An 11,336-nucleotide genomic window follows, 5' to 3' on the forward strand; every position below is an offset into this window, starting at 1 on the left:
GGTGCCTTATGGTTCATTGGATGTTTTTGTTTTTCTTACTTCTAACCTAAAATATATAGAGTTACTATAATTGCTGAGTTAGAAAGTAAACTTTTTCATGTTTTTTGTCACGGGTGGGACACTAAATACACAGTAACTTTTGTGAATTAGCTGCATACTTAATAACTTACCTTTCTTTAAAAACTGAAGTTTGTCAGAAAGATTCTGCTCTTGAAATTAAACAATTAAAACATCAACAATTGCTGCAACCCATATTTAAACAGCTGCCAACACAGAAAGCAAACCTTTTGTTTTCCATCCTCATCTGTAGAATCGCCAACTTTGTTTAACTATATTTCCTCAGCTAATTATGTAATTTTTATAATTTTTTCAGGACAGTAAAATTCAACTTTTGTAGATTCGAAAAATATAACATTGTTAAATTTGGCATTTTTTCAAAAAATAAGCCTCAGGCTCAGTTTGGCATGGAATGACCCCTCTCTGTTTTCAAAGCCACTACAGGGATTCCTCTATCCTTCCGTCCGGCAGCTAAAGCGAAGTTATAAATACAACATTTAGCTTTATTTTTGAGTTTTTCTAAAAAGTCTGCACTAATAAACATTTTACTCGTAGATATAATACGTCAAATTTAATGGTTTCGCAAGCAGCTGACTGACCTGGTAATTTCGCCGTCGTTTCCACGTATATCATCACTCACTTTTCCTTCGTTGTCAGTTGCAATTTCAAGAGGAACAGGTTTCATTTGGCACTGATTTTCTGTTTCAACAGCTGCCTGTACTTCATTTAACACTTTCACGCACTCATTTCCAATTGCACCGCTACTTGTATCTGCATTGTCGAAACCATTGCTACCTACAAGCTGCGCTACGTCTACCGAAGGCTCCATAACAAAACTACTCGATGAAACTCGAGCGAGGAACTGTAACTCACACGGAATAACGGTTGTCGCCGGGTTGTTGCCCGGACAAGTTTACCGGCAACTTCGAAAACAAATAATTCACAAATACAGAATGTCAAGTGCGTTCGGTAAAAAATATTCTAACATGCACATTCGGAGTTTTCAACGATTTGCAGCAGCATATTTCCTATTTACTTAAATTCATACATTCCTATATTCACACAAGCTCAACTCCTTCGCGGGTAAACACGTGTGAAAACAAAACACTCATGATTGTCTTTGCAAAGTAAACTACACACCAAAATAACATCCTTGCTACACTCCAAGGATACACAAAGTGATCCACGAACTTCGACCATTGATACTGGATGGTCGAACCAAAGTGGATTTACACTTGTCGGAACGTCACAGTCACGTAACCTTGACAATTTGCAACATTGTCCCCAGAATTGATCGTGACCATTTGGTTCTGAGTCTAGGGAAAGAATGAACCAGATACTTCGAAAGTTCTGTGGCAAATTAGGCTGCAACTTCCTGGACTTGCGCGATAGGGTCGAGAAATGTGGGGGTCCCCCTAAGTAGGTCAGGTGTGCGCTACACATCAGAGGCTGCCAATCAGGTAGCTGACTGTGTGTAGGGTGCACACAAGTGTGTTTTAGATTATGCGACTCTCCATCCAATCCAGATAACGACAGCAGAAGGAAACTCGGAACTGTCATTGTAAGATCGAAAGAAACGTCTCCCACATATGAGAGTATTCAAATCCTAATCGCAAACTGCCAAAAGATTCGCAACAAAGTGCCAGACTTTAAAGCGCTCATGAAAAGCAGTGACGCTCACAGAAAGCTGGTTGAAACTTGAAACTGGCCACAGTGAGATCCTTGGGGAAAATTTAGGTGTATATCGAATTGATAGGCAAGTGGGAAATGGGTGTGGTGTATTTATCACAAACACAAATCCACCAAGATCGAAATTGAAGTTGCATGTGAGATTGTTTGGGCAAGACTCAGTATCAGGTGTGGGCATAAGATGATAATTGGAGCCTTCTAGCACCCATCAGACTCGTCTCCTGATGTAACCGAAAACTTTAGAGAAAGCCTCAGTTCATTTCTTTGTAAGGTCCCCAATTACAATACAATCATCTATGGAGACTTTAATCATCCAACAATTAATTGGGAAAATTACAGTTTTGACAATGGTGGAGGTGATAAGACACCCCGTGAAACTTTACAAAATGCTTTCTCTGAAAACTACCTAGAACAGATAGTTAGGAACCCAACTCTTGATGGGAATATATTAGATTTAATGGCAACAAATAGACCTGATCTCTTTGAGAATGTCCACATTGAAACTGGTATCTGTGACAGTGACACAGTTGTGACAACGATGATTACCAAAGTACAAAGGGCAACTAAAACAAGCAGAAGGATATATATGTTCAGTAAATTAGACAAAAAGTCAGTAATGTCATATCTCAATGAGGAACTTGAAACTTTCAGTGCAGGTTAGGAGCATGTACAGGAACTCTGGGTCAAGTTTAAAAGAATAGTTGATCACACTCTGTATAGATATGTCCCAGTAGAACAGCAGATAATGGGATGGAACCGCCATGGTACACAGTCAATGTAAAGAAACTTCAACAGAAACAGAGATTAGTGCACAATAGCTGTAAAACAAAGTGTAGTGCTATAGATAGAGATATGCTGAATGAAACGAATTTGGCTGTCAAGAGAGCAATAGGTGAATACTTCAATGACTACTGTATATGGCTGTCAAGAGAGCAATGGGTGAAGATTTCAGTGACTACTGTAGCAGAATATTGTCAAGTGATCTTTTGCGAAACCCCAAGAAATTTTGGTTATACATATAGGCTGTTAATGGCATCAAAGTTAGTAACCAGTCAGAAGACAGGAACTGAAATTGAGGCTAGCAAAGCAAAAGCTGAAATGCTTCTCCATTTTCAAATGTTCCTTTACTAAGGAGAACCCAGGAAAATTGCCCCAATTTAATCCTTGTACCATAGAAAAAATGGATGAAATAAGTACTGTGTTGTGACGTTGAGCAACAGCTGAAATCATTAAAATTGAACAAAGCTCTGGGACCTGATGGAATCCCTGTCAGTTTCTATATTGAATTTGCAGCTGAGTTAGCCACTCTCCTAACCATAACCTTTAGTAGATCTCTCAAACACAAAAACGTGCCCAGTTCTTGGAAAAAGGCACAGGACACACCCGTCTATGAGAAGAGTAATAGTAGAGACCCACAAAACTAGAGCATAACATCCTTGTCATCGATTTGTTATATAATCTTAGAATATATTCTGAGCTCAAACGCCGGCCGCTGGTGACCGAGCGATTCTGGCGCTACAGTCTAGAACCGCGCGACCGCTATGGTCGCAGGTTCGAATCCTGCCTCGGGCATGGATGTTTGTGTTGTCCTTAGGTTAGTTAGGTTTAAGTAGTTCTAAGTTCTAGGGGACTTATGACCTCAGCAGTTGAGTCCCATAGTGCTCAGAACCATTTGAACCATTTTTTTGAGCTCAAACATAGGGAGGTATCTTGAACAAAAAGACCTCCCCAGTACTAACTAGCATGGTTTTTGAAAACATCGATCATGTGAAACCCAACTCGCACTTTTCTTACATGACATACCAAAAGCTTTCGATCAAGGCAGCCAGGTAGGCGGCGTGTTTCTTGATTTAGGAAAAACATTTAACTCAGTACTGCACATAGGCTTCTTGTCAAAAGTATAATCACATGAGGAATTAAGTGACATTGGTGACTAGAATGAGGACTTTTTGATAGGGAGGACATAGCATGTTATCTTGGATGGACAGTCATTGTCAGATATAGGAATAACTTCGTGTGTGCCACAAAGAAGTGTGTTGGGGCACTTGCTGTTCATGTTGTATATTAATAACCTTGTAGACAATATTAATAGTAAAATCAGACTTTTTGCAGATGATGCAGTTATCTATAATGAAGTACTATCTGAGAGAAGCTGCGTAAATCTTCAATTAGCCCTTCATAAGATTTCAACATGGCTCAGAGATTGCCAACTTGCTCTAAGCGTTCAGGAATATAAGATTGTGCACTTCACAAAACGAAAAAAACGTAGTATCCTATCACTATAATATCAACGAGTCACAGCTGGAATGTTCAGCTCATACAAATACCTGGGTCTAACATGTTCTACAGATATGAAATGAAATGATCACATACGCTCAGTCTTGGGGGTAAAGCAGCTGGTAGACTTTGTCTTATTGGTAGACTACTGGGAAAATGCAATCACTCTACAAATCACTCATACAATCAATTCTAGAATATTGCTCAAGTGTGTGGGATCCATACTAAATAGGACTAATAGCGGATACTGAACATATATAGAGAAGAGTAGTATGAATAGTTACAGATTTGTTTGGCCCATGGGAGAGTGTAACAGCGATGCTGAAAAAAATGAACTTGCAGACTGCTGAAGATAGATGTATACTATCCTGATGAAGTCTGCTAAAAAAAACTTCAAGAAAGAGCTTTAAATAAAGACTAGGAATAAACTGCAATTCCCCATGTATCACTAACATAAGGATCATGAGGACAAGATTAGAATAATTATAATATGCACAGAGGCATTGAAACCATCATTCTTCCTGCACTCCATAAGTCTATGGATGGGAAGAAACCCTAATAACTGGTACAATGGGATGTACCCTCTGTCATGCACTTTGTGGTGTTTTTGCAGAGTATGGACGTTAGTGCAAACGCAGAATTAATTTTTTAATCATACTTTTTATGATCTTGTAGTTACAGTTACTTAATTTTGATGTGTTAGCAGCAATAGAAATAGTAACAAACATATATAGGAGACAATATGTGCTACAATGAGAAAATGTTTTTCAACAGGATTCTTCAAAAAGGGTTAAGTTTAGTATTTACTTTGTGAAAATAATAGTATACATTGTTTGAAACGAGAAGCTTTATATCACAACACTGTTCAAAAATTTATTAAAGTTACAAAATCTAATTGACAAATCACTATAGTTTATTTCAATTCTGATCAGATAATGAACTAACTTAACCTCAGTACCTGTGGAAGTAGGCACAAGTAGCGCCAAACATCTTCTACTGATTTTGAACAAAACGCATAGAGAAGAACCACTTGTGTGTTGTTCTCCAGCGATGCTCAGTCACTGTAAACAGCACAGTCTGACATATCAGTCGCGACACTTCGCCTCGATTTTGTTGGCTACCGCCAAGCAGTGCCCCAAGCGGCCAGTAACTTAAACTGTGAGTTCGGCGCGATCGTGAAAGCAAATAGTGGTTGTTTAATTTGATTTCTACATTGGTTTTTACAAGCGGGGGCGTTTGTACCGCAATAAATTGCAGCAACAACAGGAATAAGGCACCACAGCTGTCTTTTTTTTAGATTTGCTAAGGATCTTGAGAGGTATATACCATCATGTTACTAAACTGTATCGTCAGGATTCACTTGCAAACTACATGTGTATTAATGATTAGTTTCGTTTTAGGAACAGAAAATGGCCACTTAATAGCAGACGAGAAGACCTTATGAAAAAAGGCCCAGTTTACCTGTATTATAATATTAGGTTTTGTTCGCTACATTTCGAGCAAAACCAGTTCATGAACGCAGACAATAATAAACTCGTGGGAATGCAGTACCCACACTGTTTGACATCACAAATAAGCCACGTCAACTGACGATGAAGAGGAAACTGCCACAAAGATTCGAAAATTCATCTAAAGCTGTAAAACAGTCCCATGACACAGAAGCACTCAGTTCAACTCTCCATGTATCAGTGCCAGATTCGTGTGAATCGTCAACACAGACCTGCTTTAACGATGAATTGGTTAGGTTAAGTGCAGTTATTTGTGTCTTACAGAAGCGCAATGTTTGGTATGTATTTCATTCACTTCTGTTGTTAGTCACTTAAGTTTCCTTGCTTCCTTCGTGTGATGACATTATTTTGTTAGCACCTTGTTCACTGAGAGACTGTTTGAAAATCATTCAAATATTTGGTTTGTGTGAAATGTAATGCAATCAGCTCATAATAATGTTTTCAACATGTTTCTCCCACTATTTGGCAGTTGCTTGTCCGACTTAGAACTATATAAAGATGAAGGTCATACCTGTGGCAACAGGCGAGGACAATGACAAACACAGTAGGCCTAGAACGATAAACGAGCTGTCGATTGCTTTTGCATGTACAGGTATATGTTTGTGCTTCTTATGTGTGAATCTGTGTGTTTATATTCTTTTGATATCAACGTGGTAAGCTGCAGTTCTATCCAATGTCACAAGTGTGTCTTCACGAATATGTTGTAGCTTGCCACTCCAGTCACGGTTTTTGTCCATACTTTGAGAGGTGGCATGAGCCCCCTCTCATATTTCTATCTTAGTCTGAGTAATTCGATCTTCCTCTCTAATTGCATGTGGTGAAAAGTCGCTATTCCTTCACACGTGGACTTCCCACGCAACGTCTCTCGTCACCCGAGTGGTCCGGTGACAGGCGGGCACTGCTGATCTTGAAATGGTTAAGCCGACAGGTGTGAGAGAGTCGAGTGAATGCTTTCCAGACGCCGACATTGTCATAAGAGCGGCGAAGACACGCCCGCAGGGGCCTGAAGGAGCGGCTGGGCTAGAGATTCCGTTACTTCACAGAAACTTAGCGAAAACACTTTCTGGCGTGCTACCAGCGAGGCGTGGGAATGACTTGTGTTCCCAGGCAGTCTTGGAGGGCAAATTCCCGCGTTTTATGCAAAATCGTAACTGGCTTGCTCAGGACGTAGCTCCGTGACGTAGCAAAATCGGCGCAGAAATTGGCGCCAAAAATCTCCATTGGTGGAATGGTACTGCTTCGGCAATAGAGTGGAATTTTCCGCCGATTTTCGAGTTGCTGATTGGAACGTTTAACCACGGCCACTGTCGTGGGGGCGGGAAAGTTCTGTGTTCGGTTTGTACAGGTGCTCTTTTGAGAGTCAGCTCTCGCATTTCGGTCAGAATAGGTCACAAGACTGAGCTCTCGCTGCTCTGGACAGCCTGCCTTCCGTTGGCTGTCTAATATACTTTTATTTAACTGTAACTGTTTGACAAAGTTGCTGAAGTTTCGACTTCAACATAATATTCCGAGTACAGTTGGCAATTGAGCGTTCTGCGTACATGCGTCCTATGTTGTCTGTCTTGAGCAGTTTTGGCTAAAGTTGACTGTATCGGAGTTACTGTGTGACTTCCGTTGTTAAAATTAATCACTTTACCGTCAGTGATTGTGCGGTGAGCCTTCTTCGTCTCCCTCAGAGGCGCATTTGTATTGCTAGGAAGTCTTTGGTCTGGAACAACCAGACCAGGATAATTTGTTTCGGGCTATACTCTCGACATTATCATCACCACGACGGGACGTCGAAGCAACCAGCCATCGCCTCTGGTACGCCAGATCGTGTCCTTGCAGTTGAGTAGACAGCTTGGTAATGTACGTCCACAGCACTGGCAAAGCAGGCAATTTTGCTAGGTGATAATCAGAGCTCAGCAGAGCGCGCCTGTTCGTCTTTTCTAACTTTGTTCTGTCTTGCGTGTTCATTGTATGAGTTCTCACTACTGTAGCAGCCATTAATGTTGGGTTGGCTGTGTGTTTCTCTTAAGATTTGAATTGCAAGGAATTGGCTCAACATATCACTTCGTCATAAATGTCACAATCTAGTTTAGGGACAACTTCACCTTCACAGCATTTATTTGAGTATATAATTTGAGCCAATTTGATGTATTGTAAATGTTTCATGTGTTTTGTTTATTATGTTGAGTTTAGTCATAATAAATCATATTGTTATTTTGGACAGAACTTTCATTCTGTTAATCGTTAGAGCAACCCTTTCATTTCTCACTAAGTTAAAGAAAACCTTCCTTTATTTAACTTATTTACCAAATTAAATTATTGCAGGTGCCAAACTCTTTTCTACTCCGCTTGCAGGGTCGATTAAAGTCAGTTTGCGTTTTTTTTTAATCCATGTGCAACAGCAAATATCCGAGTTAGAATAGGGGGGGCTTAGATCCCTGATTATTCACTTTTAAAAATGGTTCAAATGGCTCTAAGCACTATGGGACTTGACATCTGAGGTAATCAGTCCCCTAGACTTAGAACTACGTAAACCTAACTAACCTAAGGACGTCATACACATCCATGCCCGAGGCAGGATTCGACCCTGTGACCGAAGTAGCTGTGTGCTGCATTGGAGTCGAGGCAGAACTGGACACACAGGAACTAAATGTCATCATGTCCATTTCGTCTAGACACTGGGAGTCTCCATCAGTGGTTTTCAGAAAGGGAAATGGCTCACTTAGAGGTTTTGCGGACCTCAAAGATATTAATGCACAAGTTGTCATGGATACTTTACCTATCACTCAACCAGATGATTTATTCTCTAGATTAAAAGGGAGTGAACGCTTCACTAAGACTGATTTGTCTAATTTTTATCTGTGACTGTCCCTGCACCATAGTCGAAACAGATTCTAGTTATGAACATGCCAGTTGGCTTGTACCAACATCGAAGACTATCTTTTGGGATTTCCCATGCTCTTGCTTTTTTTCAATGCTATTTAGAACAACTGATCCCCAAAATTTCAGCTCGTTGCATTTATCTGGATGACAGAATTATTACAGTAGCGAATACACATGAATGTTTACAGAATCTTAAAATGCTGTGTACGAGAGTGATGGAGACAGGCCTCAAATGAAATACTAAGAAGTGCCATTCTTTCAGCAGTTGGTAGAATATATAGGGTTTATGATCACTAAGGAAAACATTCTGCCTACTCATCACCACATACAAGCCGTTGACAGCGTACACCATCATCTCAATGCCAAAGAACTATCGATAAAATGAAATGAGCATATGGCATCGTTGGCCAGGAGGCCCCTATTCAGGGAAGTTCGGCCGTGAAGTGCAAGTCTCATTACATTCGACGTCACGTTGGGCGACTTGCGTGCCAGTGATGAGGATGAAATGATGATGAGGACAACAAGGCACCCAGCCCCCAAGTGGAGAAAATCTCCAACCCGGGCAGGAATCGAACCGGGGCCAGCTTGCATTGGAAGCGAGAACATTACCACTCAACTAAGCAGGCAGACAGAACAATCGACGTTCATGGGGAAGAGCAATTACTACGACGGGTTTATCGCTAACATGGCACAAATTTTGAAGACTTCAGATGGACTGTTAAAGAAGGCAGCTAAATCTATCTGGCATTCAGAGCGCAATAAGACATTCGACACCCTTAAACAGCCACTCCACCCAACATATTGTCTAGTTCCATACTCCGCAGGAAACCATTAATACTAGATACAGTTGCTTTGTAGTATGGTACGGGAGCAGTTTTTTCCCAGTGTGAACAGGACAGGTCCCACACTGGACTTGTATTTTGGAGGATGACAGTTCAAATCCCCATCCAGCCATCAAGATTTAGGTTTTCTGTGATTTCCCTAAATGACTCCAGGTAAATGTTCGGATGCTTCCTTTGAAAAGGGCATTGCCAATTTCCTTCCCCATCCTTCCATACTCTAAGTTTCTTCTCCATCTATAATGACGTAGCTGTTGTTAAACTCTAATCTTCTTCTCTTCCAGTATTAGTCCATACAACCCATTGCATTTGTCTCAAAGACTTTGAACCCAGGTCAGCTAAATTACGCTCATATAGAATAGGAACTTTGGCTGTTATCTAAGCTGTTTACAAGTTCCATACATCTGGTGGCCAGCGACAAACCCCTGCTAGCTTATAAAACTGCCCAACACTTACGGTAAGGGGGCCCTGTTTCTGACAGCATACAATTATTACATTGTATACTAAGTGTCTAGTCATCATGCTAAAGTGAACGCATTATCCAGGTTCCCAACTGGCCCACACCCAGAGTTCAGTGAACAACAGGAGGCCATTTCTTTCAAGACAGAGGATGAGAAATGCCACAGTGTAGAAGATTTCCTATTATCACATCAATTATCGCGGCAATGAGACTAGGTTGGCCTGACCACTTACCAGCTGAGCTAACCTAAAATTGAGAACTTATGTTCCCATGAGGTAGTATCTAATAACTCAGGATGGAAGGCTACTTCTTGAAATGGGAGATAAGTCCTATTGGGCAGTTGTTCCACCTCCATTATGTAGCAAAATGCTTTTGCTACTTCATGCAAGACTTTGGTTGGTTGGTTGGTTTGGGGAAGGAGACCAGACAGCGTGGTCATCGGTCTCATCGGATTAGGGAAGGATGGGGAAGGAAGTCGGCCGTGCCCTTTCAGAGGAACCATCCCGGCATTTGCCTGGAGTGATTTAGGGAAATCACAGAAAACCTAAATCAGGATGGCCGGACGCGGGATTGAACCGTCGTCCTCCCGAATGCGAGTCCAGTGCCTAACCACTGCGCCACCTCGCTCGGTGCAAGACTTTGGGTAGCACCTGTATAAAGACAATGGCGTGCAGTCATGTCTGTTGGCCAGCAGTAGCTAAGAAAATAGAGCACTTGGCCCACACATATTCAAAATGTGCTTGGCCCCTAGCTACAGCCATCCAGCCCTCAGAACAAGGTATACACTGACTTGTCAGATCAGGACCTTGTTTGAACACTATCTGGCTCACAGTTGTAACACGTATGCTTCGCCGGCGATGGGCGAGGCATGACAGAATCTCTGACCAGAGAGTAGTTTATTGTTAGTTGTTGCTTGTCGCGTGTCTGCACTAGTCTGCGCGAGTCGACAGTAGAAGTCTGTCTGCAGTAGTAGTCAGTCGGATACAGTAGTAGTCGGTCAGCTTTAGTAGCGAGCGGACAGTAGTAGTCTGCGTGAGTCGGCATGCATCAGCTGTGTGCTCTGCTCGCGACTCTGGTCAGGACTCTGGAGGATGAGTATTATTGTAGAAGGTAAAGAAGCAGCATTGCGCATATTTAATAATGTATGTTAATTGTAATTAATTTGTTAAAAAAATGCCCCAATAATAATTTTTTATATAAAGTAATTCTTAAAAAAAAGCATTCATTTGAATTTAAAGAATTTTTTCCATTGCCATTACCATTGTTTCCAAGAATCAAAAAAAAATATATACACCAGCATTGCACGAAGCTGTGTCAAAGAATGTATAATTAAGAGCAGATATGATTGCAGTTTTATTGAGGTAAGAATTTTTGCTTGTTTTATTCAGAATACAGGGCCGACGGTCAGCACTGCTGTCCTTATAAAATTTACCAGATATTATTATTTCTGTTAGGAGGTTACATTTCGTTCATGGTTCATTATTTAATTACTATTATTGTGTGGGTTTATGGACAATTTTAATCCCTTAATTTCTGTGGGGAGGTTACACTTGGCTCCATTTCCATTTATATTTAACAAATTTTGAATTTTGCGGGGAGGTTACACTTGGCGACATCCGGCCAGGATCGTATTTC

The 11,336-nt window shown here is 40.9% G+C and overlaps 1 protein-coding gene across 3 annotated transcripts in view; it reads right to left on the reverse strand.

Moving 5' to 3' along the window:
* Positions 1-1,145, reverse strand: part of LOC126259193 (TP53-binding protein 1-like) — a 359,964-nt gene extending 358,819 nt beyond the window's left edge. For all 3 annotated transcript variants that reach the window (XM_049955782.1, XM_049955783.1, XM_049955781.1), the window contains exon 1: positions 657-1,145. In XM_049955782.1, coding sequence (XP_049811739.1) covers positions 657-886 — 230 coding nt within the window. In that variant the 5' untranslated portion in view covers positions 887-1,145. The remainder of the gene's footprint in view (positions 1-656) is intronic.
* Between the last annotated feature and the right edge of the window lie 10,191 nt (positions 1,146-11,336).

Source organism: Schistocerca nitens, chromosome 5 (assembly GCF_023898315.1).
Source record: "Schistocerca nitens isolate TAMUIC-IGC-003100 chromosome 5, iqSchNite1.1, whole genome shotgun sequence".
Lineage (NCBI taxonomy): Eukaryota > Metazoa > Arthropoda > Insecta > Orthoptera > Acrididae > Schistocerca > Schistocerca nitens.